This window comes from Oncorhynchus masou, chromosome 27, assembly GCF_036934945.1.
Source record: "Oncorhynchus masou masou isolate Uvic2021 chromosome 27, UVic_Omas_1.1, whole genome shotgun sequence".
Classification (NCBI taxonomy): Eukaryota; Metazoa; Chordata; class Actinopteri; order Salmoniformes; family Salmonidae; genus Oncorhynchus; species Oncorhynchus masou.
In genome coordinates, this window is record NC_088238.1 from 30,822,814 (window position 1) to 30,850,601 (window position 27,788).

Below are 27,788 nucleotides of genomic sequence, written 5' to 3' on the forward strand. Positions count from 1 at the left end.
TTAATAAAAAATGAAAAGCTGAAATGTCTTGAGTCAGTAAGCATTCAACCCCTTTCTTAATGCAAGTCTAAATAAGTTCACGAGTAAACATTTGCTTAACAAGTCACATAGTAAGTTGCATGGACTCACACTGTGTGCAATAATAGTGGTTAACATGCTTTTTGAATGACTACACCATCTCTGCTCACACATACCATTCATTATCTGTAAGTGAATTTCAAGCACATATTCAACCACAAAGACCAGAGAGGTTTTCTAATGCCTTGCAAAGAAGGGCACCTATTGGTTAGGTGGGTGAAAGAAAAGAAGCAGACACTGAGCAATTATGCTTTGGATGGTGTAGCAATATACACCCAGTCACTGCAAAGACACAGGCGTCCTTCCTAACTCAGTTGCCGGAGAGGAAGGAAACCATTCAGAAAATTCACCATGAGGCCAATGGTGATTTTTAAACAGTTACAGAGTTGAATGGCTGTGATAGGAGAAAACTGAGGATGGATCAACAACATTGTAGTTACTCCACAATACTAACCTAAATGACAGAGTGAAAGGAAGGAAGCCTGTACACAATACAAATATTCCACAACATGCATCCAGTTCGCAATAAGGCACTATAGTAATACTGCAAAAAACTTGCAAAGAAATGAACTTTTTGTCCTGAATGCAAAGTGTTATGTTTGGGGTAAAACACATCACTGAGTACCATTCTTCATGCTACGTGTATGCTTATCATCGGCAAGGACTAGGGAGTTTAAAAATGTAATAGAGCTAAGCATAGGCAAAATCCTAGAGAAAAACCTGGTTCAGTCTGCTCTCCAACAGACAGATTCGCTTTTCAGCAGGACAATAACCTAAAACACAAGGCCAAATATACACTGGAGTTGCTTACCAAGACGACATTGAATGTTCCTGAGTTGGCTAGTTAGAGTTTTAACTTAAATTGACTTAAAAATCTATGCCAAGACTGAAAATGACTGTCTAGCAATAATCAACAACCAACTTGACAGAGCTTTGAGTAATTTAAAAAATAATAATCTACAGATATTTTACAATCCAGGTATGTCATTCATGCTCTTAGAGACTTACCCCAAAACACTCACAGCTCTAATTGCTGCCAATGGGGATTCTAACATGTATTGATTCGGGGTTGAATGGTTGAATACTTATCTAATCATATAATTTGACTTTACTTTGACATTGTGTGTGGATCATTGGCAAACAGAAAAAGACAGTGAAATCTATTTAAATCCCACTTTATAACATCACTAAATGTGTAGAAAGTCAAAGGGTGTGAATACCTTCTAAAGGAACTGTATATTCTGTGGTTGGCCTGCTGCCATTCTCTTTGTGGGTGGGTGTGTCTCTGTACGTAGCACCAGTTGCTTAGGAACTGGGTCAATATTTAGAGATTGTTATGCAAACAATTTAGCAGCAGCTGTCTGTTGTCTTACAATCAGGAGACGTTAATATTTATCATAATTAAAGTCACTTTACATGGAGAGGTAATCAGCAAGTTAAAAAAAAGAAGTTATAAAATCCCACATTAAAAAAAATGAAGTATATAAAAGTACACTGAACATAAGAACAGACAAACCAGGGAAAAAACTAAATATGATGACAGACTAATCTGGGAAGTGAACGAGACGGGGTTAAAACGAAGACAACAGTGAATCTGAGTAAGTCTGCGTGAAGAGGTGTCTTTCTCTCTCTATCTCTTGTATCCTTGCTGAAGGACAAAAGTTGTGTTTTACAGGGATGGGTGACAGTATTATGTTGTCCTCTCATGTCTGTCTCCCTGACTCCCCTTGCAGGGGAATGTAAGAGGCTTGGAGAGTGGGAGTATAGGGAGGAGAGTGGGAGTATAGGGAGGAGAGTGGGAGTATAGGGAGGAGAGAGGGAGTATAGGGAGGAGAGAGGAAGGTGGAGATAATGGTGAAGGTTTTGAAGGAGTTGGAGAAGGAATGGAGGCCAGGTTAGTCCTGCAGGCTGTAATGTGAGTGTGGCTGCTAAGTGGAGGCAGGTTACTTCAGGCTCTCCAGGCTGCTTGCTATAGGCTGCTAGGTGGGGTGCTCAGGCTGCTGATGTGGCTCATGACTGTTTAATGTGCACCAGAGTAAAGAGTTTTTACACATGCTCAACAATTTAGGTCATACATGCATAGCACAAAATACGTCACATTCAGGTACAGATACACATTTAAAAGCCAGCATCCACAACATACAGTACAGACTAAAAGGTGCTCTTAGTCTGAGCAGTGTGTGTCCGTCCATTTGTGTGTCCACGCACATGAGTGCTCTCTCACTGTCCTGGATCCACAGAGGACAACCAAAACCAGTGTGCATGTGGAATGGTTTCTCATGTGTCCGAAGAGGCTCAGTGCATAATCGTCTTCCTGTGCCTCTGGGTGTCTTCGTCTAACTCTGGGAAGGGCTCTCTCTCTCTGTCACACACTCTGTCACCTGGGAGGTTATTAACACGCACACCCATCCACTGAGCTGTGAGACAGTCTCTGAACAGTGTCAGTAATCATCAGAAAGATGTAACAGCCATGAAGGTGCTGCTATCAGCATGACATGTTGAGTTCAGAAATCAATATTTGGTGGAATAACCCAGATTTTCAATCACAGCTTTCATGCGTCTTGGCATGCTCTCCACCAGTCTTTCACATTGATGTTGGGGGACTTTATGCCACTCCTGGCATAAAAATTCAATCAGCTCGGCTTTGTTTGATGGCTTGTGACCATCCATCTTCCTCTTGATCACATTCCAGAGGTTTTCAATGGGGTTCAGGTCTGGAGATTGGGCCGGCCATGATAGGGTCTTGATCTGGTGGTCCTCCATCCACACCTTGATTGACCTGGCTGTGTGGCACAGAGCATTGTCCTGCTGGAAAAACCAGTCCTCAGAGTTGGGAAATATTGTCAGATCAGAAGGAAGCAAGTTTTCTTCCAGGACAACCTTGTAACGTGGCTTAATTCGTGCGTCCTCCACCAAATTTCACAGTGGGTGCGAGACACTGTGTCTTGTAAGCCTCTCCAGGTATACTGTATGTGTGTATGTATATATATATATATATATATCTCAGTCATAGCAAGTACAAATATCTGTAATCGTCACTGAAAATGTTGTTGTCGTTAAGGATACATTGGTCGTCAAAATAATTGCAATTACAACACGATATTTCTAAATAGCGCCAATATATTACTGACATAATCACGGTATCTCCATGTAGTAATAGTCTTAAAATATGTTAATGCATACCAACTAGTATTAAAAGGTTTTTGGCACTCCAGAAATGCAGTATGGTACTGTATTCTGAATTACTGTAAATTACTTGCAGCAATTTGCCAGTAGGTTGCCGTTGAGTTTCAGGACAACGTTTGTAGAATTCCTACAACACAATATATTACCATATTCTGTGGGGGTACAGCATTCTCACTTACGCGCGCAACAAATATGGCCTCTTACAAGGCACACCTTAAAAGACTCTTTCCCCGCCCACAACATTTTCCCACAATGCACCATCATGATTACTGTAAAACACATTTACGGTATTTTACTGTGCATTCGACAGTGTATTACTGTTGAAATTACAGAAAAGTCTTAGTGTGCTGTAAAACAAATGTACTGTATTTTACTGTGTGTTCTACTGTTGATTAATACTGTAAGTTACTGATAAAATTGTAAAAACAGCTAACCCTGTATTGTAGTACTTCGACAAAGGAACTAAATACAGATGCAATGTAGAAAATGTAAAGTGTGTAGTGTATTTTGAGGTTTAAAAAAAGCTCATGAGCCTCCGGAGGGGCGCAGCGGTCTAAGGCACTGCCTCGCAGTGCTAGAGGCGTCACTACAGACCCGGGTTCGATCCCAGGCTGTGTCACACCCGGCCATGACCAGGAGTCTCATAGGGCGTGCCACAATTGGCCCAGCGTTGTCCGGGTTATGGGAGGGTTTGGCTGGGGGGGCTTTGCTTGGCTCATTGTGCTCTAGCGACTCCTTGTGGCAGGCCGGGCGCCTGCAGGCTGACTCCAGTCGTCAGTTGAATGACACATTGGTGGGCTGGCTTCCGGTTTAAGCGGGCGGGTGTTAACAAGCACCGTTAGGCGGGTCATGACTTGACCTTCGTCTCTCCTGAGCACGTTAAGGAGTTGCAGCGATGAGAGAAGATCGCAATTGGATATTATTGGCGGTAAAATACAACAAATAAAAGGCTCCTGAAGTTTGTAATTTCCATTTTTAAATTTCAGACTTGACTTTCCCTTGTATGTATTAATCCCTACAAAAAAATGTCAATTAAATATAAAACACATAATAACAAAAATGTCTTGTTGCTGCAGGATTATTTACCTGCTGTAACAAACTGGCTCAAATTAAGATGCTACATCTGTGTCGACACAGGCTCTTTAAATAATTGGGTTTTCCTCTAACGACCATGACAGTAAATCTCCACAGGGAAAGATACCTTCCTCTATCTCTTCCTCCTTCTCTCAGTGGGGATTTCGAAGAGAGTTGAAGGAAAGAGAGAGAAGAAGTGAAGGGCAGACAGAAAGATAGAGAAAGGCTTACTGAGTGAGTGACCTTGTCAAGGTTCCAGGTCAGTATTAGGTAACTGTTTCTCTGTGCCAGGGGAATATCCCCCCTCTTCACTGCACTCTCACTTTGCCCCCTGGTGGGCTAACACAGCATGACCTTGCTGTCCTGACACGACCGTGATACGTTACCAAAGTTCAACTTACTCTTGAGTTGTGTAATGTGGCTCAAATTGTGTGTGGGTTTGACTAGGTAAGGTGTCTGGGTGTGTTTCTGACACAGTCACACAGACTGTACCATTTCTCTGTCTCCCCAGTAGGAACACCCCATCTACCCCATCCAGTAACCCCAGCCCTCCACTCTCCACTCTCCCTCTTTCTCTCCCTCCCCCCGGGTAACCGAACCCAGGGGCCCCCGGAGGCCCTTTTTGTGCCTGGAGGAGAGGCTTGGTGCTGGCTCGCCTGCTGAAGAGAGAGAGGGTGGTCAGAGAGCAGGATGGAGAGAAGGATGAAGATGGGGGAGGAGAGAGAGAGGCGGAGCTGCATCTGGACGCTTTGTCGCCTATGTCTCGGATCTACCTGCACCTGCAAATCTCCTGGAACAGTTACATTATAGTGAGTCATTCACTGTGTGTGTGTGTGTGTGTGTTATAATGTCGCAGTAACGTGTGTGTATGTTGTTGTTTTTCCTCCAGAGGTCGACGTTGCTGTTGGACCCCCTCTACAGAAGGAGATGCAATGTCATGTTGAACACCTCAATACAGAAACAACCCCCAATTAGGTACTTTCCAATACCGTTCCCCAAATCAGCCAACATGTTGTTCCTTGGTCACTCACTCCCCTGTCGGTGTGTAGTTGGGAGCGTACAGCCCACCTGTTCCACCAGCTAAGTGGTGATTTGCTTGAGGAGGGCATCAGTCTGGAGAGCCTATATCTGCTCCTCCAGGAGCTCTGCAATGCAGCATCACCTGCAGGAAACTCTTCTGGAGGGTGAGATCACAGGGATCTTTGTGTGTGTGTGTTTGTTTCTGTGACTTTCTGTGTCCTGCTTTCTCCATACATAACTGTGTGTGTGTGTTTGTTAGTCCAATGACATGTTTCCATTCCTGGTGCAGATGCTGGAACAGGCTGGAGACCAACACAGCATACAGCCTACTGTGGGTGACACTGTGTGTGTGTGGGTGTGTGTGAGCACAAAGCTGACAGCCTACTGTGAGTAACACTGTGTGTGTGTGAGCACAAAGCTGACAGCCTACTGTGAGTGACACTGTGTGTGTGTGTGTGTGTGTGTGTGTGTGTGTGTGTGTGTGTGTGTGTGTGTGTGTGTGTGTGTGTGTGTGTGTGTGTGTGTGTGTGTGTGTGTGTGTGAGCACAAAGCTGACAGCCTACTGTGAGTGACACTGTGTGGGTGTGTGTGAGCACAAAGCTGACAGCCCACTGTTAGTGACACTGTGTGTGTGTGGGTGTGTGTGAGCACAAAGCTGACAGCCTACTGTGAGTGGCTACAGTGATCCTTGGTTAAGACTCCCTGTTATCTTTTATAACATGACCACCGTCACTTGAACAGGATTTAGCAGAGTGCCACTGTGAAACACCGGAGTGTGGATTAACTAAGGAACCCAGCTGTGTTTTCTTTGTTTTTTTTAAGCAGCTTTGTCTTTATGCAACTAGATTAGGGGTTTAATGTGGATCTCTGTGTCGCTACTACACTGTTACGTAGGTCAGGTTAGGTGACAGGTGACAAGTCTCACTAGCCCCCTCCAGTGGTCAAGAATACATTTACATTTACATTTAAGTCATTTAGCAGACGCTCTTATCCAGAGCGACTTACAAATTGGTGAATTCACCTTCTGACATCCAGTGGAACAGCCACTTACAATAGTGCATCTAAGTCATTAAGGGGGGGGAGAAGGATTACTTATCCTATCCTAGGTATTCCTTGAAGAGGTGGGGTTTCAGGTGTCTCCGGAAGGTGGTGATTGACTCCGCTGTCCTGGCGTCGTGAGGGAGTTTGTTCCACCATTGGGGGCCAGAGCAGCGAACAGTTTTGACTGGGCTGAGCGGGAACTGTACTTCCTCAATGGTAGGGAGGCGAGCAGGCCAGAGGTGGATGAACGCAGTGCCCTTGCTTGGGTGTAGGGCCTGATCAGAGCCTGGAGGTACTGCGGTGCCGTTCCCCTCACAGCTCCGTAGGCAAGCACCATGGTCTTGTAGCGGATGCGAGCTTCAACTGGAAGCCAGTGGAGAGAGCGGAGGAGCGGGGTGACGTGAGAGAACTTGGGAAGGTTGAACACCAGACGGGCTGCGGCGTTCTGGATGAGTTGTAGGGGTTTAATGGCACAGGCAGGGAGCCCAGCCAACAGCGAGTTGCAGTAATCCAGACGGGAGATGACAAGTGCCTGGATTAGGACCTGCGCCGCTGTGTGAGGCAGGGTCGTACTCTGCGGATGTTGTAGAGCATGAACCTACAGGAACGGGCCACCGCCATGATGTTGGTTGAGAACGACAGGGTGTTGTCCAGGATCACGCCAAGGTTCTTAGCGCTCTGGGAGGAGGACACAATGGAGTTGTCAACCGTGATGGCGAGATCATGGAACGGGCAGTCCTTCCCCGGGAGGAAGAGCAGCTCCGTCTTGCCGAGGTTCAGCTTGAGGTGGTGATCCGTCATCCACACTGATATGTCTGCCAGACATGCAGAGATGCGATTCGCCACCTGGTCATCAGAAGGGGGAAAGGAGAAGATTAATTGTGTGTCGTCTGCATAGCAATGATAGGAGAGACCATGTGAGGTTATGACAGAGCCAAGTGACTTGGTGTATAGCGAGAATAGGAGAGGGCCTAGAACAGAGCCCTGGGGGACACCAGTGGTGAGAGCGCGTGGCGAGGAGACAGATTCTCGCCACGCCACCTGGTAGGAGCGACCTGTCAGGTAGGACGCAATCCAAGCGTGGGCCGCGCCGGAGATGCCCAACTCGGAGAGGGTGGAGAGGAGGATCTGATGGTTCACAGTATCGAAGGCAGCCGATAGGTCTAGAAGGATGAGAGCAGAGGAGAGAGAGTTAGCTTTAGCAGTGCGGAGCGCCTCCGTGATGCAGAGAAGAGCAGTCTCAGTTGAATGACTAGTCTTGAAACCTGACTGATTTGGATCAAGAAGGTCATTCTGAGAGAGATAGAGGGAGAGCTGGCCAAGGACGGCACGTTTTTGGAGAGAAAAGAAAGAAGGGATACTGGTCTGTAGTTGTTGACATCGGAGGATCGAGTGTAGGTTTCTTCAGAAGGGGTGCAACTCTCGCTCTCTTGAAGACGGAAGGGACGTAGCCAGCGGTCAGGGATGAGTTGATGAGCGAGGTGAGGTAAGGGAGAAGGTCCCCGGAAATGGTCTGGAGGAGAGAGGAGGGGATAGGGTCGAGCGGGCAGGTTGTTGGGCGGCCGGCCGTCACAAGAAGCGAGATTTCATCTGGAGAGAGAGGGGAGAAAGAGGTCAGAGCACAGGGTAGGGCAGTGTGAGCAGAACCAGCGGTGTCGTTTGACTTAGCAAACGAGGATCGGATGTCGAATCTGCAGAGAGGGAGGAGGGGGGAGGGGGAGGAGGATTCAGAAGGGAGGAGAAGGTGGCAAAGAGCTTCCTAGGGTTAGAGGCAGATGCTTGGAATTTAGAGTGGTAGAAAGTGGCTTTAGCAGCAGAGACAGAGGAGGAAAATGTAGAGAGGAGGGAGTGAAAGGATGCCAGGTCCGCAGGAGGCGAGTTTTCCTCCATTTCCGCTCGGCTGCCCGGAGCTCTGTTCTGTGAGCTTTGAGTCATCGAGCCACGGAGCGGGAGGGGAGGACCGAGCCGGCCTGGAGGATAGGGGACATAGAGAGTCAAAGGATGCAGAAAGGGAAGAGAGGAGGGTTGAGGAGGCAGAGTCAGGAGAAAGGTTGGAGAAGGTATGAGCAGAGGGAAGAGATGAAAGGATGGAAGAGGAAAGAGTAGCGGGGGAGAGAGAGCGAAGGTTGGGACGGCGCATACCATCCGAGTAGGGGCAGTGTGGGAAGTGTTGGATGAGAGCGAGAGGGAAAAGGATACAAGGTAGTGGTCGGAGACTTGGAGGGGAGTTGCAGTGAGGTTAGTGGAAGAACAGCATCTAGTAAAGATGAGGTCGAGCGTATTGCCTGCCTTGTGAGTAGGGGGGAAGGTGAGAGGGTGAGGTCAAAAGAGGAGAGGAGTGGAAAGAAGAGGCAGAGAGGAATGAGTCAAAGGTAGACGTGGGGAGGTTAAAGTCGCCAAGGACTGTGAGAGGTGAGCCATCCTCAGGAAAGGAGCTTATCAAGGCATCAAGCTCATTGATGAACTCTCCGAGGGAACCTGGAGGGCGATAAATGATAAGAATGTTAAGCTTGAAAGGGCTGGTAACTGTGACAGCATGGAATTCAAAGGAGGCGATAGATAGATGGGTAAGGGGAGAGAGAGAGAATGACCACTTGGGAGAGATGAGGATCCCGGTGCCACCACCCCGCTGACCAGAAGCTCTCGGGGTGTGCGAGAACACGTGGGCGGACGAAGAGAGAGCAGTAGAGTTGTTATCTGTGGTGATCCATGTTTCCGTCAGTGCCAGGAAGTCGAGGGACTGGAGGGAGGCATAGGCTGAGATGAACTCTGCCTTGTTGGCCGCAGATCGGCAGTTCCAGAGGCTACCGGAGACCAGGAACTCCACGTGGGTCGTGCGCTGGGACCACCAGATTAGGGTGGCCGCGGCCACGCGGTGTGGAGCGTTTGTATGGTCTGTGCAGAGAGGAGAGAACAGGGATAGATAGACACATAGTTAACAGGGTACAGAAGAGGCTACGCTTGCAAAGGAGATTGAATGACAAGTGGACTACACGTCTCGAATGTTCAGAAAGTTAAGCTTACATAGCAAGAATCTTATTGACTAAAATGATTGAAATGAAACAGTACTGCTGGAGTAGGCTAGCTGGTAGTGGCTGCGATGTTGACACTACACTAATCAAGTCGTTCCAGTGTAATAGTTTCTACAGTGCTGCTATTCGGGGCTAGCTGGCTAGCTAGCAAGGTTGATTGCTTTAAAAGAACGACAATAGCTGGCTGGCAACCTAGAAAATCGCTCTGGCTACACAATTGTCTTAGATACAAAGACGGCTATGTAGCTAGCTAGCTACGATCAAACAAAAAAACCGTTGTACTGTAATAGTTACTACAGTGCTGCTATTCGGGGCTAGCTACGTTAGAAGAACGACAATAGCTGGCCAGCTAACCTAGAAAATCGCTCTAGACTACACAATGTCTTAGATACAAAGATATGTAGCTGGCTAGCTACGATCAAACAAATCAAACCGTTGTACTGTAATGAAGTGAAATGAAAATGTGATACTACCTGTGGAACGACGCGAATGTTGACCGGGTAGTTGGAGTTCAATTCCTAGCTGTTGGCTAGCTAGCTAGCAGCATTTCCTACGTTAAGGACGAGCTGGCTAGCTAACCTCGGTAAATTAAGATAATCACTTTAAGTCTACACACTCTAAACTGCACAATTATCTTGGATACAAGACAACTATGTAGCTAGCTGACACTACGCTAATCGAGTCGTTCAGTTGAGTGTAATAGTTTCTACAGTGCTAGTGGACAGTGGATGTTAGCTAGCTGCTTAGCTGCTTAGCTAGCTGCTTAGCTAGCTGCTGGGCAGATACGTTAGGACGACGAAATACGATAATTATGCAATTGTCGTTGATACAAAGACGGCTATGTAGCTGGCTAAGAAGAAATTGCTAAGATTAGACAAATCAAACCGTTGTACTATAACGAAATGTAATGAAAAGTTATAAAAAGTTATACTACCTGCGGACCGAAGTGTAGATGCGGCCGCTCGCTCCAACCGGAACCGGAAGTGTTTATAAAGGTTAAACTCCATCAAACCTGTTCTCAAAATGGGTTTATCTCGGACCCTAACCCTCTTTGTCTCCTGTGTCCAGGCTGTGTACTCTGACCCTGGCCTTGACGTTCAGAGATCGAGCAGGCTCGACTCAACATGCTTACGGTCAAGCAGTGAGTACACACACACATTCTCTCCTTCCTTCCCTCTCTTTCTCCCTCCCGTTTTCTTCCTTGATATCATAGAAGTACAGTTGAAGTCAGAATTTTACATACACCTCAGCCAAATACATTTTAACTCAGTTTTTCACAATCCCTGACATTTAATCCTAGTAAAAATTCCCTGTCTTAGGTCAGTTAGGATCACCACTTTATTTTAAGAATGTGAAATGTCAGTATAATAGTAGAGAGAAGGATTTATTTCAGCTTTTATTTCATCACATTCCCAGTGGGTCAGAAGTTTACATACACTCAATTTGTATTTGGTAGCATTGCCTTTAAATTGTTTAACTTGGGTCAAACGTTTTGGGTAGCCTTCCACAAGCTTCCCACAATAAGTTGGGTGAATTTTGGCCCATTCCTCCTGACAGAGCTGGTGTAACTGAGTCAGGTTTGTAGGCCCCCTTGCTCGCACACGCTTTTTCAGTTCAGCCCACACATTTACTATAGGATTGAGGTCAGGGCTTTGTGATGGCCACTCCAATACCTTGACTTTGTTGTCCTTAAGCCATTTTTCCACAACTTTGTAAGTATGCTTGGGGTCATTGTCCATTTGGAAGACCCAATTGCGACCAATCTTTAACATCCTGACTAATGTCTTGAGATGTTGCTTCAATATATCCACATAATATTCCTCCTTCTATCTATTTTGTGAAGTGCACCAGTCCCTCCTGCAGCAAAGCACCCCCACAACATGATGCTGCCACCCCCGTTCTTTACGGTTGGGATGTTGTTCGTCAGCTTGCAAGCCTCCCCCTTTTTCCTCCAAACATAACGATGGTCATTATGGCCAAACAGTTTTTGTTTCATCAGAACAGAGGACATTTCTCCAAAAAGTACAATCTTTGTCTCTATGTGCAGTTGCAAACCGTAGTCTGGCTTTTTTTAATGGCGGTTTTGGAGCAGTGGCTTCTTCCTTGCTGAGGGGCATTTCACTTCGATATAGGACTCATTTTACTGTGAATATAGATTATTTTGAACCTGGTTCCTCCAGCAACTTCACAAGGTCCTTTGCTGTTGTTCTGGGATTGATTTGCACTTGATTCGCACCAAAATACGTTCATTCTCTCGGAGATAGAACGCGTCTCCTTCCTGAGCGGTATGACGGCTGCATGGTCCCATGGTGTTTATACTTGCATACTATTGTTTTTACAGATGAACGTGGTACCTTCAGGCATTAGGAAATTGCTCCCAAGGATGAACCAGACTTGTAGAGGTCTACAATTTTTTTGGGGCGGCCTTAGCTGATTTCTTTTGATTTTCCCATGATGTCAAGCAAAGAGGCACTGAGTTTGAAGGTAGGCCTTGAAATACATCCACAGGTACACCTCTAATTGACTAAAACTATGTCAATTAGCCTATCAGAAGTTTCTAAAGCCATAACATGATTTTCTGGAATTTTCCAAGCTGTTTAAAGGCACAGTCAACTTAGTGTATGTAAACTTCTGACCCATTGGAATTGTGATACAGTGAATTATAAGTGAAATAATCTGTCTGTAAACAGTTGTTGGAATAATTACTTGTGTCATGCACAAAGTAGATGCCCTAACCGCCTTGCCAAAACTATAGTTTGTAAACAAGAAATTTGTGGAGTGGTTATATATATATAGAGGCTATATGCACATTACTTTTGAGCTGGATAGTGCCATACAGTGCCATGTACTATACACCTTACCTAGTCAAACTATGGTATTGCATATGTCTTCCATCTGGTATGGTATTCTCTTGCAGGTAATATGTGAAGCGGCCCTGTGTAGAGGAGAAGTTGCCCCCCGATTACCCATCAGCCAGCCTGATTTTTGCCTTGTCTCTCAACTGCTGGGACTTATCATACAGAATTCCTGACCACATACACTACATGCATTTCCTTGATTCATAGACAGAGGTACTTCTTCTCGTGTGTTTTTAGAATTATACTGTATATCAGAGTTTCACTATGGGTCGGGACTTAAAGTGGGCCCTGTGCATGTGAGATGTGGGTAGTGAGATATGAGAATACATCTACAATCACACTGTATATCTTAATTTGGGTCGTTGGAGGACAATTTGGGTCACAGAGGAAGGTCAACTGGACATATACTCTGTTAAACGCTCTCACAGACATAGGGACAGGACATTGCTCTGGGAAAGTGTGCCTTTGTCTGAGTGGTGTGTGGTTTCTGAAGGACCTTAGAAGTTTCCCTCCTGTGTGGTTGGGTACTGTACATACTTATGTTTATGTCTTTGCACTTGGTGAGATGTACAATGCGAGGCATCTCACTCTTTATTTTTATTTTAAAGTATTTGATCCAGCCCCCAGTATCAGCGGAACTGTCTATTGCCTTCTACAATGAATCACGGACTTATATTAGCGACGGACCGGAAGCAGCGTGCACTTAAGGATTTCGGTTACTGCATCATGTAAGTTTAATTAACTTACTGTATGTCCTTAGATATCAATGATGATAAACAACAACAAGCATGCTAACATTTTGTAGGACAAGTGTACTTTTTATGGCAGTTTATGTCTCGACCCTATTATTATCTATCTATCCACTCGCATTGCAACTAATGTAGCGTGCTTGCTGGGCACGACTGTAACATCAGTAGATGTTACAATGTAATGTTAGCAACCATTTACCCATGGTTATAATGCGATACAATTGATCTTTATGGAGACAATGTAAGTTAGCTAGACCTATATCAAGCAGCAGTCGGTATTATTATTGTCTTCGATTGTAGCTAGCTAGGTATTTGAAAAATGATAGCTAGATACCCACTGGGACAGCTAACCAAATATGACAGGTGTGACTATAGAAGAAAGACAATTGTGTCCATGTAACTTGCTGGCTGTTAGTCAGGATTAAAGCTCTAACTAATGCTCATAGCCTCATCTTGAGATGAAGTCAACTCGATACTCTTTCTTACAGTCTGTCTACTTTACTATCATACAGTCCGGGCTGTTAGTCAGGATTAAAGCTCTAACTAATGCTCATAGCCTCATCTTGAGATGAAGTCAACTCGATACTCTTTCTTACAGTCTGTCTACTTTACTATCATACAGTCCGTCCAGCAAACAAAGAGGATGTTGAGAAACGGAGCAGCACAGGTAAGTGTGCAACACAAATACAAATACAGCAGTTCCCCCTTAATCGCTACTCTACTTTACTTTTGTGGCTGTGGCTCCTTGGCTGACTGTAGTGTGTCTTTATGCCTCTTCCCTGCAGGTTTTCAGACAGCTGGTCAGACGCCAGTCTACAGACACCAGCCTGATCCTGGAGAGATGTGAGTATAGACCGTCAGGGCACTTTCTCAGGTTTCTCATCTATCGAACACAAACAGCCCAGACCAGTTGATGTCTGTCCGCTCCTCTGTCTTCCCCCATTAGCTTTGACGTGTGTACACCTTAATGTCTTCCCCTGTGGCTTTGACAAGTGTGCACTCCTCTTTGCCCCCCCCCCCCCCACACACACACACAGCGATTAACCGTGTTCAGCTGCTGGGCCGCGTGGGGCAGGACCCTGTCATGAGACAGATGGAGGGACGGAACCCCGTTACCATCTTCTCCATGGCAACCAACGAGATGTGGCGCTCCGGGGACGTGGAGACGTCCCCCGCAGGAGATGTCAGCCAGAAGACGACGTGGCATCGTGTGTCAATCTTCAAGCCTGGTCTGAGGGATGTGGCCTACCAGTATGTCAAGAAAGGGTATGTGTGTTTTTCACTCTGTGTTCCCCCTGTATACTGTGGGTTGTCAATTTCTCGGGCTTAGTTTCTATTTCTCTGGGGACTAGGAGCCTGATAACTTAAACTTTTTCTGTCTTATCTACTTATTTCTGGAAGTATCGTCCGTGTGTTTACTGCAAAGGCAACTGGTCTTATAACAATCCGCGGAAAACATATCAGTAACACATTCCTTGGTACTGTGTGCCCCCGTTGTAGGTCGAGGGTTTTGGTGGAGGGGAAGTTGGACTACGGGGAGTACGTAGACAAGAACAACGTCAGACGCCAGGCTACCACCATCATCGCAGGTGAGAGAGGGGAACACGCACTCAGACACATTTCACATTCACTGGCATTTTATATTTTCATAACAATAAAACATGTCAATATTTTCCCTTCTACAGACAACATTGTATTTTTAAGCGACAACATTCGAGGGAAGGATCAATGAGGGATGTGGCGATCTTCATCTAGGAGGAAGACTGAAGCTCTTTCTGTGTAGCTACTCTATTGTCTATGTATTAACTGACCATGGAAGAAGCTGTGTGCCTGCTATCTAAATGGGACAGAACACAGTGTAACTCCTCTCTGTTGATTGTAGTGAATGATAGAAGACTATCTGTCCCATTATGACGTCGGTGAGCGCACGGGCAGCGCCATTGAGGCCATCTCTATTTTGAAGTAGTCAATTTTCTTATACTACTTCTATGAGTTGGTAAACAAACTGAAATGGTTCACACTGCCAGCTGGAATGCGTTGTTTGAACAGGTGTAAAGCCAAGTGGAGATTTACTGCCACCTGCAGTTATGGAATGTTCGCTCGTGAGTATCATTCATTGGCTGATGCCCTAGATGGAATTGTGTGATCCTTCCTTAACCCATAGGAGGTACCACCCAGTTGACTACTTCAAAATGGTGAAAGTCCTCAATGGCACTGCCCATGCTAAAACATGCTTATGGTTACTAAAGTCCTCTCATTCTCTGAGTGCGCCAGAGTATACCTAGACATGGGGTCACATGTATGTATTCTATCCCCCAAAATGTTTGTTACTACTGTATAATCTTAGTTTACGTCCATTTGCGCTACTCTTGTTGCAGTACTACTAATGGAACTGCTGTTCAAAGCAGAGTGAAGGATCAGGCCTTAAAGGTGAGCAGTTAGTTGTTTTCCCAGAGAAGCCAGATAACAGATGAGAGAAATAAATGGGTGATGTGTGACTGACTCTCATCCACATAATGCTGTACCCAAAACTAGGATTATGTGCCAGTTTCAAATAGAATGTTATACCACCTGTTTTCATCTCAGCATGTCTTTCTGTTCTATTTTAAAGATAGATTTAAACTTGTAACTATTTGTTTAGTTTTGGTTTCATTCCAACTTAGTATTTTTTCCCCCTTCCTGATATCACCAGATTCTCACCTCAATTCTGTCTGGGCAAAGTTTGTACTCATGTTTAATGTACTTGTATGTATCATGTAGGTCGAATATATATTTTTTCTCCAGTACTTTAGCCTCTTGATTTCAATATCCACACATTAGTGGAATATGTTTCTTAGCAGAATGTCCTCTTTGACCTGTTCCTTGGCAGACCACTCGGGAATTGCAGAAAAAGTTAAGTTATTGCAGCAGAAAGCGCTTATTTTTTAAGAGCTTTAACTTGTTTGGTTGATTTGCATTCCTGGGAGGCCCTGTTTAAAATGATGAATTCTTGTCTTTCTCTGATTTGTTACAAAACGTACGTTAATGTGATGTAATTGGCTTATTCGCTTGTCAATCAAATACTCGGGCTCAAATGCTTTGGATTGGTCGCAGAACCCTGTCAGTCAGACGGTCACACTAGAATAGAATAGAAGGACTCGTTCGATTGGTATGACGCAGATGGACAGGAGTGTGTTTTTTTTTTGCAGTGTGGAAGTTACAAATTTTCCAATTTCTGACCGAAGTTATTGCAACGTTTTCATGTGAACAGTTTCTCCACATACATTGTAGATATTGCGCTAAATGTGTATCCATTGCATTGTATGTTGCCCTTTATCTTGATACAACCTACGCAAATGGAATGCAAACCCTGGTAGTGTTTTAGTCTAATTAGATGTCGCTACTCTTGTCCCCGCCCACATTCCTGTCTGTCTGGTCTGTTCTGGTGGTGGGCAGCAAACTGCATCAAGGAAAAAGTCCATGGAACTCTGTGCAAAGAAAATAAACAAGAGCCAACACGGGGCAGTCTTCTTCTAACGCTATTTTTCAAATTTAATATTGTAATTCGGCGATAACTGCTTTGTTAGCAGTACTGCTGCGTATATTACGGCGTTGTAGTTACATCAACAGCATAACTACGTTTCTTCACTGAAGTTGAATTAACTGCGTGAACAGAGTAAAAACATAACATTCTTCGGTTGATATCGCTGTAAAGTGTGTGAAGGAGTGTATTTGCTATCTCCGCTGCAAAGTATCATCATCAAGGGACCTGTCATCTAACGACACATTAGGAATCCGAGCGGTCGCATCGCCAAGGATGGAAATATTGGACAATACTGAGTCCTTTTTACACTGGGATAGGAATCTCAGTGAGCTCTCGGAGTCTGGAGAAAACGAACATGTCTTATACAGCACAGTAAGTTATATATAGGCAAATATTATAAACAATACGAACCATTATTCCACTGCCACACTTGTCAATAGCACTTTTCTTATTATTGATTCCCATACCAAGGTTCTCAAGGTTTCACTGGGGTGTTGACGTTAGTGAAAATATGCCATCCGGTTTATTTTCTTTTGTTCGGAATTTCAATTGAGTCAGCTATTTTCAATGCAAACTATGATTCGCCTCTTCATTGCCCTACATCGACCCACCGTGAGTGGGGTAGGTCGATGGGCTAATTGATAAGTTATTCGGTTTGTGGTGACAGTTAATGATGGATGGGAACCAGACACTTACTGTACACTAGGCTGAGACTTTCTCTGCTGTCTATATTTGGTGTGACTGACTACATTTCCGTTACTTCTTCCAATGCCCTAGGTTAGTGTACTAGCTGGAATCTTAAAAGCACCGCGAATTCACACCATGCTGATCTTTTATCTGTGTATTGGACCAAGTCCACCCTTCTGCCATCTACACCTTCCTAGTTCCAATGTACTATAACGTGCACCAGTGTTGTGGCCCCCAGCAAAGCCATTGTTCTTAACCCACAACAGGGAACTGTGTCCACAGACCTGCAGAACCGTACAGCCTGTGTGAGTAGTAAATCCCAGGCTTTGTGAGAAGAAACTACAGCCTCTGTGTGAGGGAGTAGCAGTGTGTGAGTGAGGGAGTAGCAAGCTGTGTGTGGGGGGTGGGTATAATTTGTGGAACGTTCCAACAGGAATCTGTTCCAAAAACTTTGTAAAGTACAAGGTTGCCAACAAACAACGCATACAAAGTAGCACGGTCAATCACCTCGCTAACTAGCTGCCGAATAGGCATCAACTCACCACGTAGTTTATTCTTAATGTTTGTCCGTTGGTGTGTGCGGAGAAAAGGTTGATCATCTCAGATGGCAAGAGAACAGAGCAGGGTCTTTTTTCAAGACTCCCATGCCACCCCCCCGCTCCATTCCTTGGGTTTGAAGCCTACACATACTTTCTCTCCCTGGGGTTTGTTGACATGGCATATCTCACAACAATGCCAACTGTTCTCAGCTGCAGAGCTGAGCTCTCACCTCCCCTGTTACTGATTGGTATGTGTGTGTACTCTTGAGACCCCCGTCTGGATCTCCCGTCAGTAAGGAGGGCACATCTCTCTGCGTGTCCCTCCCACGGCACAGACCAACGTTGAATCATCACGTAGGAAGACTGGACGTTGAGCATACATCTGTTTCTATTGATTTATTAAAGCCGGAATTCAATCCAATCACGCCTCGTCTGCAATGCACCCTTTAAAGGCAACACTCTGCATTCGAGCAGGCTGCATATGTCAGCTCAATCCCGGACTCATTCTATTTGTACAATGCTCTCTTCGCTACTCATGCATGTCTACTATTACTCTTGTTTCTTAACACGACAACGCAACTAGTCTTTTCTTTTTGAGGTGGGAGTCATAACCTCTCCGCTCCACAGCAACATATCCCCACCACTCACGTTCCGTGCATAGAAACCCCATCCGCTCTTCATAGATGTCTGCTAGGAGATAGTCAGTTTGAAGGACAGTCACACACTGTCAGATGATATTTTTCTTATGTTTCATATACCCAGGGCCGATCAGTCCTTAGAAAAACGACAGCGTGATGCTAACACTTACAGTAGCAAAGGCAACTTATAGGACAGACAGTTGGCTGAATTAGGCAGAAAAGCTCATATAGACTTGATGGCAGACACCGATGTGCTTTTTGCTTACAGAGGAGTTCTCAGAGAGAATGTATCTCTGCCCTAAATAGTTACGAAGCGCTACAGTCCGTTTTTTCCCCCCGCAAACATCTAGAATACGTCGTTGTTCGTTGTCATGCACCCGTGGCCTGTTTTTGGTCTTATTCGGCAAATCCCGTGGTTTAGCCCGTCTAATATCAGACAGCTGCAATATTGCTTTGTTTCTATAATACATTTTCCAGACATGATTCATCCTCTCCCGTCTAGGTATTTTATATTTTGCGTGCAGCCTATCCGCCGTTCTACATAAACTAATCGAGTAGTAGCCTTGTGTGATGATCAAAGGAGGAGCTCTCTCGTACCTAGTCATAAATCTATGGGTTTATAATACGCGGTCATTATCATCTCTGTGTATATTTTCCCTGCGTACATCATGGTGTTATAAAAGTTGAAGGGAAGTTCCGATTGACGTCCTCACCGTTCTCTCACAGCCCTACTTCGGAACTTACAACTTAGAATGCCTGACGACAGATCGAGCCATTGTGCAGACCGTAGGGATAGACCTCTAGTGAGAACGTTGTTTTATCGCTACACTCTTAGGGGAAAAAAGGGGTTCTTCAGTTGTCCCCACAGAAGAACCCTTTTTGGTTCCGTGTAGAACTCTCTGTGGAAAGGGTTCTACATAAAACCCAAAGGCTTCTACCTGGAACCAAAAAGGGTTCTCCTTTGGGGACTGCGGAAGAACCCTTTTTAGGTTCGAGATGACACTTTTTTCCCCCCCCTAAGTGTATGGTGGAGACTGGAGACGCAGACCGTACTGTTAGAGCTCCTGAAGAGAACAGAGAAGGCGTCTTTTGTGAATGAGCCATGTCACTACTGAGTCAGTGAGGTCATAGCAGTGATTTAGTTAGGGAAAGCCCATTAACAGCTCTGCTACTTCAGCTCACCCTGCCTAGGCACTCGGAAGACAGGAAGTCCCTGGTCAAAGATTCCTACATCTGAAGACACCGGCCGCCCACAAGAGAACGTCTGTATGCCCAAAACCAACATGTCTGCCACCCGCCAGGCATGCCTCTGTGTTTGTTCTGTCCATATTTAGAAAGAGTAAGATCTACAGGAGGGGTCAGGGAGTAGAGATAGGCCTGAATGGGCAGATTGTATTTCTCTGGGTCTGAATACTAAAATGACTTTATAGATATGTTTTGTGTAGTCTATTAACATGTGGACATATTCAAAACCCATTATGTCTAGGAGTGTTCAGTGGAAACACTATGACTGGTTTAAACTGATCTGAGTTGAGTGTAGTGACGCCAAAGGCAGCAGGATCACCCTGACATGCAGGTTTGGTTATGCAGGTTACTGAAACCTCCCCTGTGGTGTCATGCGAATATTCTCTCTGAGAAAGTTGATTGCCAGAGGACATAAAGTGCAATACATCAATCAGCTCAGAGATGTATTAAGAGAGGGGTAGATGGAGGGTACGGTTGGCAGTCTTATTTTAATAGAGCCCTCCTTCTCTCTCTCAGTATTGTATGTGCCGGTTGGACATGCCGATGAAGGACAGGGCACACACACGCTCTGCTAGTCAAACAGAGAGTGGGCGCTCTCATGCTGTGTGTGTGGACAGAGTGATGCCTGTTCTCCACTGGTGCAGGGCAGCCTTATCCTATGTGGCCCCTCATAACAGGCCGACACCCCCACCTCCTCTCTCTCCCCGCCAGGCTGAAAGGTCCGTCTGTGTGATGTCTGCTGGGAGAGAGGGTCACAGTCTGGGACACACACACATGGCACACGTGTGTGAACGCACAAGCACACATTCACACTCACAACGCCACATTCACTCACTGCCCTAACCCAGTTCAATATCAGCACCTTCATTTCAGGAGAGTGTGTGTGTGTGTGTGTGTCAAACATTCATATGAACGGAGTGTGTTAAGCACTGTGTACTTTGCATATATTAGGCTGTCAATCAGCTTTTTCTGTGATGATGGTGATGTGCTATGACGTGTGTGTTTTTTTGTATGTTTGTCATTGTTCCAGCCCTACCCATGGGCTCGTGTTTATATATAGCTGTGTTTCTGTCATGCCACACCTCTTTCTTCCCTCCCTCTGCATGTCACTGTCAGTTAGTCCTCCCAGGCATGTGAGGCGCTTTGATCAGGAACAAATCATATTTCTCTACAGCAGATATTTAGATGTAGAATCATTTACAGTTGAAGTCGGAAGTTTACATACACCTTAGCCAAATACATTTAAACTCAGTTTTTCACAATTCCTGACATTTAATCCTAGTAAACATTCCCTGTCTTAGCTCAGTTAGGATCACCACTTTATTTTAAGAATTTGACATGTCAGAATAATAGTAGAGAGGATGATTTATTTCAGCTTTTATTTCTTTCATCACATTCCCAGTGGGTCAGAAGTTTACATGCACTCAATTTGTATTTGGTAGCAATGCCTTTAAATAGTTTGCCTTGGGTCAAATGTTTCGAGTAGCCTATCACAAGCTTCCCACAATAAGTTGGGGGAATTTTGGCCCATTCCTCTTGACAGAGCTGTTGTAACTGAGTCAGGTTTGTAGGCCTCCTTGCTCGCACACACTTTTTCAGTTCAGCCCACACATTTTCTATAGGATTGATGTCAGTGCTTTGTGATGGCTACTCCAATACCTTGCCTTTGTTGTTCTTAAGCCATTTTACCACAACTTTGGAAGTGTGCTTGGGGTCATTGTCTATTTGGAAGACCCATTTGCGACCAAGCTTAAACTTCCTGACTGATGTCTTGAGATGTTGCTTCAATATATCCACGTAATTTTCTTTCGTAATGATACCATTTATTTTGTGAAGTGCACCAGTCCCCCCTGCAGCAAAGCACCCCCACAACATGATGCTGCCACCCCTGTGCTTCACGGTTGAGATGGTGTTCTTCGGCTTGCAAGCATCTCCATTTTTCCTCCAAACATAACAATGGTCATTATGTCCAAATAGTTCTAATTTTTTTTCATCAGACTAGAGGACATTTCTCCAAAAAGTACAATATTTGTCCCCATGTGCAGTTGCAAACCGTAGTCTGGCTTTTTATGGCGGTTTTGGAGCAGTGGCTTCTTCCTTGCTGAGCGGCCTTTCAGGTTATGTCGATCTAGGACTCGTTTTACTGTGGATATAGATACTTTTGTACCTGTTACCTCCATCAACTCTACAAGGTCCTTTGCTGTTGTTCTGGGATTGATTTGCACTTTTCGCACCAAAGTGCGTTCATCTCTAGGAGACAAAACGCGTCTCCTTCCTGAGCGGGATGACAGCTGCATGATCCCATGGTGTTTTTACTTGCATATGATTGTTTGTACAGATGAACGTGGTACCTTCAGGCGTTTGGAAATCACTCCCAAGGATAAAACAGACTTGTGGAGGTCTACCATTTCTTTTGATTTTCCCATGATGTCAAGCCAAGAGGCACCGAGTTTGAAGGTAGGCCTTGAAATGTATCCACAGGTACACCTCCAATTGACTCAAATTATGTAAATTAGCCTATCAGAAGCTTCTAAAGCCATGACATAATTTTCTGGAATTTTCCAAGCTGTTTAAAGACACAGTCAACTTAGTGTATGCAAACTTCTGTCCCACTGGAATTGTGATACAGTGAATTAAAAGTGAAATTATCTGTCTGTAAACAATTGTTGGAAAAGTGACTTGTCATGCACAAAGTAGATGTCCTAACCAACTTGCCAAAACTATAGTTTGTTAACAAGAAATGTGGAGTGGTTAAACAAGTTTTAATGACTCCAACCTAAGCGTATGTAAACTTCCGACTTCAACTGTATGTCATGTTGCTATTCTGTTTTATACAACAGGTGGTTCGAAGCCTGAATTCTGATTTGGTTAAAACCGCCTTCCAGCCAGTGTCTATTCCACAAGTTACCGCCAGCTAAATCCGTGGCGTTAAAATGCCTATTTACTCTGTTTCATCTGACTGTGCAATCCATTGTCTCATCAGCCCAGCCAGGCAATTTCTAAACTTGCTCTCTACTATAAAAACCATTTAGACATCCTCACATTTCTTTTAGACTAACATTTAGCTTTAAACAGTGGAGATTTGTATAAACCTGCATATTCGAGCTCCAGATATCCCATAGTAATGTCCCAGTTTAACTCAGCCAGTTGAAATCACAAATCGGCATCATTTATATAGAAAGAACTATCAATAGAAAACAGGTAAAACTGCTAGTTTAGTTTGCGGTCTTTCCACTTTCAGTTTGAAGTGATTGTGTTAGCTGTGTTGTTGGTTAGCTCCTCTGAACAAGTGTCCTGACGAGAGAGCTCTTTTTCTATGCCAGCCAATAGCTCATTGTTATGGATGTATCCAAATAAATCTCACTAGAAAACAGCTTAAACAAATGCAAATGCAGCTACTTTTCTGTTATTCTGGCTGCACTGTTTGATGTGACTTTAAGTTAGCCGTAGTTGGCTAGCTTGCAAGCAAGGGATAAAAACGGCGCCATCCTGTATGGCAATGGAACATTTAGAACGAACGGCTCGGTCGTGTCCATCGATACAGAACAAAAAGACTGAACGACTGGGCCGCGTCTCTGGCAACCGAACCGATGGAATGTACAACCAGCCGGCTTGGGGTAGCAACCTTTTAGTTTTGTGTCAGGCTTATATCTTGTAGAAGGATGAAATAGTATGAATCAATGAATCCAAATAACATTTGTAGTGAAAATATGTCAATCATTATTTGAATATGTTTGTAACCCGTTGTGATAATGCCCTCGATGCCGGTGTTTGGAGGACACATTGGCACGGTTTGCTGGCCCGAGACGTGAGGATATATCTTCCAAACACCGGCCTCCTCAGCATTATCACTTAAATAAGCTCCAGGGTGAGGTGCTGTACTGGATGTTCTGGTTCTTCAGACAACAGGAAATATTTGCAATACTCAAAACAATAACAATCCCATTAGAAAGATAACCCCCTGAAAAAACGAGGGGGTCTTCTCCTTCCTCGCTATGGAGTTGTGTTGGGTGCCTCTTCCTCAAACTTCATAAATCCTTATTGAAGAGAAACCATCCGTGATACTGGAAGGTACCTGTACCATGCTCAACTTCCTGTCACGTAACCATGGCAACGGCTGCTCTTTAACCATGTCTGCTGCATTACTTTCGACCAGTCTCCAACCCCTCCACTGTGAACTCTTCCTCCACACTCCATGTAGCTTTTCTTCTGCTCTGAAGCCAGACATTCATATTTACTGTAAGGTTGTAATTAGTGTGTGTGTGAGAGGGGTCATTACTCCTAACCCACAGCAGCTAGCTTAGCTTCCACACTCTACAGCTACATTTTACACTCACCCTTTCTTTCTTTCTTTCTCTCACTTGAGGCCCTGGTTAGCTGTTAACTGGTACTGTGTGTGTCTCTCTCTGTGTCTATCTCTGTCTCTCTTGCTCTCACTGTTGCTCTCTTGCTATCACTCTCTCTCTCTCTCTCGCTGTGTGTCTCTCTGTGTGTGTCTCTCTCTGTGTGTGTGTGGTGTCTATGTTTCTCTTTAGAGTAGGGCATGGTGTCCCAGCCCTAAAAAGGGAGAGGAGCCAAATCTACCATAGCCTAGTAAGGATATAGTTTGGCCTAATAATCAGAGTTCTGCAACACGATCCAGTGATTGTACTCGTATTTCCCTGCTCTCTGTGTCGTCTTACCACTGACTTCTGCGTAGCCCTACATTCACTGAAGAACTTCAGTGCCACCGACGCGGCCAGCTACCAAAGACTGCGGGCTCTCCTTTTCCATGGCCGATGTGAGTAAAACATTTAAACGTGTTAACCCTCGCAAGGCGGCCGGCCCAGATGGCATCCCTAGCCGCTTCCTCAGAGCATGTGCAGACCAGCTGGCTGGTGTGTTTACGGACATTTTCAATTATTCCCTGTCCCAGTCTGCTGTCCCCACATGCTTCAAGATGGCTACCATTGTTCCTGTTCCCAAGAAAGCAAAGGTAACTGAACTAAATGACTAATGACTTCTCTCTTCATGAAGTGCTTTGAGAGACTAGTCATTGATATTATCACCTCCACCCTAGACCCACTTCAATTTTCTTTTCAGACAATGCAATCGCCATCACACTGCCCTATCCCATCTGGACAAGAGGAATACCTATGTAAAAATGCTGTTCCTTGACTACAGTCCAGCATTCAAAACCCTAGTACCCTCAAACTGGCTGCCCCCAAGTGGTGAAGGTAGGAAACAACATCTCCACTCCGCTGATCCTCAACACTGGTGTCCAACAAGGGTCCGTTCTCAGCTCCATCCTGTACTCCCTGTTCACCCACGACTGCGTGGCCATGCACGCCTCCAACTCAATCATCAAGTTTGCAGACTACACAACAGTAGTAGGCTTGATTACCAACAACGGCGAGACGGCCTACAGGGAGGAGGAGAGGGCAGCTGCACCGCCCACAACTGCAAGGCTCTCCAGGGGGTGGTGTGGTCTGCACAGCGCATCACCGGGGTCAAACTACCTGCCCTCCAGGACACCTACAACACCTGATGTCACAGGAAGGCAAAAAGGACAATAACCACCCGAGCCACTGCCTGTTCACCCCGCTTCCATCTAAAAGGCGAGGTCAGTACAGGTGCATCAAAGCTGGGACAGAGAGATTGAAAAACAGCTTCTATCGTAAGGCCATCACATTGTTAAACAGCTACCACCTGCACAGAGAGGTGGCTGCCTACCTACAGACTTGATATCATTGGCCACTTTAATAAATGGAACACTAGTCACTTTAATGCCACTTTTAAGAATGTTTACATCTCTCGCATTACTCATCTCATATGTATATACTGTATACTGTATCCTTCACTATCTATTCTTTGCTATCTATTACATCTTAGCCGCTCTGTCACTGCTCATTCATATATTTTATACTTATATAATCTCATCCCATTCCTTTACTAGATTGTGTGTATTAGGTTTTATTGTGGATTTTTTTTCGATACTAGGTTTTGTTGTGTACTTGTTAGATATTATCTGTTAGATACTGCTGCACTGTCAGACCTTGAAGCATAAGCATTTCACTACACTCGCAGTAGCATCTACGAACCATGTGTATGTGACCAATAACATTTTATTTGATTTGAATTTAGAACGAGACGTTTAGGATCGAAGCAGACATTTGTCAGGGCAAAGTAGTTTGTGTTTTAATCTTCACCTTTTTTTAATCGCCTAGCACCCATTTCCTGGGCTGTTCACACGTGTTCACTCCATATCCTCCGTCCCTTCCATCTCGCTCCCTATTTAACCCTATGACCTACTCCTTCCTCTATCCCTGCTTTTGCTCCTCTCTTCCCGCGAGGCCGGGTGGGGGAAGGGACAGCCAAGGGGAACATGCCTGCTCCTGCCCCATAGTCTAAACACAAAGCTCCTTCACCTCTCTGAGCCCTCTGTCTCCCTGCATTTTTACATTGACATCATTTTCCCTATTAGACGATGTCAACCAGAGACACGTATCGAGTGCTTTCCAAACAACTTAATAAATGCATGATTGAACAAGTTGTTTCTCTCAGCAGGCATGTATAAGCTTTTCGCTGGAAGCCCTTATACTGAAGGGGACTGTGACTCCATTTAACAACACCCACTACACTCACACAAGAGAGAACGCTTGGTCAACAGTTGAAGGACGTCAGTGGGGGAGAGTGACTGCATGGCCGGTCACTGTGTCAGAGCAGGTTTGGGGAAAAGTTCAATGTCACCGAAGCGGGGTGTGTGAGTTTTGGACTCAATTAAGCTGCCTTGGTAGGAAACCATGGGAGACAGGAAGAGAGAGGGAGACACTAGTCATCTTCCAGCCTCTTGTCTCTCTATCTCTCTCTCCTGTTCCCTTCTTCCCTCCCTCCCTCCCTATTTCCATCTCAGATCCTGCTGCTGTAGTCAGACTGTCAGTGGTGTGTGTGACTGATAACACTGTGAGTCACTGTCTGAACTTTGACCCCGAGGATGTTCAACTCATGAGCTCAACGGTCAGTCATTGAAGACGATCTGAGATTCCACAAACAGCAAATTCTATTAGCACCACTTTCACCTACTTTATTTATTTTTTGCTACTTTTTAAGTCGTCTTTTTCAAATCCAACTGCCCTCCCTAAAGCCACGCAGGATACACACTTTCCCATTAAAGTGAACTGCTTTTCGAAAGCAGTGCACCATATGGGCAAGAGGGTGCAAATCACCGGGGGGCGGTGAGAGGACGACGGCTCATAATCAATTATGGAATGAAGCGAATGGAAAGGAATCGAGCATATGGAAGAGACGTGCTTGATGGGTTTGCTATCGTTCCATATGTTCCATTCCAGCATTTCAGTTAAGGTGCCACCAGCCGCCTGTGGTGTCAATGTACCCTTTACTACACTGTAATGTAATTTAGCCATGTCCTATTATCATGCAGTAGTTTCCCCCCCGTCTCAATTCACACTACTTCTAGTGATTATCTTCCTGAAACACAGTGTTGTGGACAGTCTACATATCACACTGGTTAATCATCACTCCCACTGGTATTAGTGTCCTGGAGTTACAGACAAACCCTTCCCCCTCTCCTCCACCTAATCCTATCCGATCAGCATGGTCTCATCGGTCATTCGGACCCTTCGCCCTTCACCCTGCTCAAAGGGGGATAACTGGGTCACGTAGCGGCCGTTTTTTTTTTGGTTGAAATGAATCGTCACAAATTGTTTAATATGTGAAGAATGCTGCATGAGCTTCAGTGTTCTGTTAATGAAAACAAAACAAAAAATAACATTTTCTATCCCGATCCTGTTTCTTTGGAGGCTGACCATGGGATTGGATCGTAGCATTGCGTTGGTCCAAAGGATAGGAACACAACCCTGGCTTCAGTTGGTCCCTTCAGCCACCCTCCCCCTCCCCCACCAGCCTGCCAGTCTGGAACCCCACCAAACCCCCGGTCTGAGCCCTGTTTCCTGGCCTCTGCCGTGCCGTCAGCCTTGATAACCCCCAGATACAGCTGGAGCTCCAGGCCTGGAGTGTGTTTATCCCTGCTGGGAATAACACCAATATCAGCCAACCACAACAGTCAGAACAGGGCCTCAGTCTTTATCGTTGTTGTTTTGAGTTGGTGATCTGTTGAAG

At 45.1% G+C, this 27,788-nt stretch overlaps 2 protein-coding genes and 1 long non-coding RNA gene across 6 annotated transcripts in view; all 3 read left to right on the forward strand.

Annotated features, from left to right (window-relative positions):
• The first annotated feature begins 1,599 nt into the window (after nt 1–1,599).
• On the forward strand, nt 1,600–5,739 carry LOC135515329 (uncharacterized). 2 transcript variants are annotated; one of them, XR_010451788.1, is made up of 4 exons: nt 1,600–1,676; nt 4,850–5,147; nt 5,228–5,522; nt 5,648–5,739. It is a non-coding gene; the product is annotated as an uncharacterized LOC135515329 (long non-coding RNA). The 2 variants fall into 2 exon arrangements; XR_010451789.1 differs by having other exon boundaries at nt 4,853–5,147.
• Nucleotides 5,740–12,930: 7,191 nt separating this feature from the next.
• LOC135515991 (single-stranded DNA-binding protein, mitochondrial-like) lies at nt 12,931–16,537 on the forward strand. 2 transcript variants are annotated; one of them, XM_064939907.1, is made up of 6 exons: nt 12,931–13,017; nt 13,637–13,705; nt 13,824–13,881; nt 14,076–14,304; nt 14,539–14,627; nt 14,724–16,537. In XM_064939907.1, exons 2-6 carry the CDS (start codon nt 13,682–13,684, stop codon nt 14,768–14,770), a joined length of 447 nt encoding a protein of 148 aa, XP_064795979.1. In that variant the 5' UTR covers nt 12,931–13,017; nt 13,637–13,681; the 3' UTR covers nt 14,771–16,537. The 2 variants fall into 2 exon arrangements, with proteins under 2 accessions (XP_064795979.1, XP_064795980.1); XM_064939908.1 differs by having other exon boundaries at nt 12,957–13,017; nt 13,661–13,705.
• Nucleotides 16,538–16,678: 141 nt separating this feature from the next.
• LOC135515989 (cyclic AMP-responsive element-binding protein 3-like protein 2) overlaps nt 16,679–27,788 on the forward strand; it is a 28,662-nt gene continuing 17,552 nt past the window's right edge. For both annotated transcript variants that reach the window (XM_064939905.1, XM_064939906.1), the window contains exon 1: nt 16,679–16,933. In XM_064939905.1, the coding sequence (XP_064795977.1) occupies nt 16,835–16,933 (99 nt within the window). In that variant the 5' untranslated portion in view covers nt 16,679–16,834. The remainder of the gene's footprint in view (nt 16,934–27,788) is intronic.

Bases quoted from the DNA above. Each gene is read 5' to 3' on its own strand.
- LOC135515991 (XM_064939907.1), top strand. From the start codon at position 13,682: ATGTTGAGAAACGGAGCAGCACAG. The intron at 13,706-13,823 runs GTAAGTGTGCAA...TCTTCCCTGCAG, and splicing joins TGAGAAACGGAGCAGCACAG to GTTTTCAGACAGCTGGTCAG. The intron at 13,882-14,075 runs GTGAGTATAGAC...ACACACACACAG, and splicing joins CAGCCTGATCCTGGAGAGAT to CGATTAACCGTGTTCAGCTG.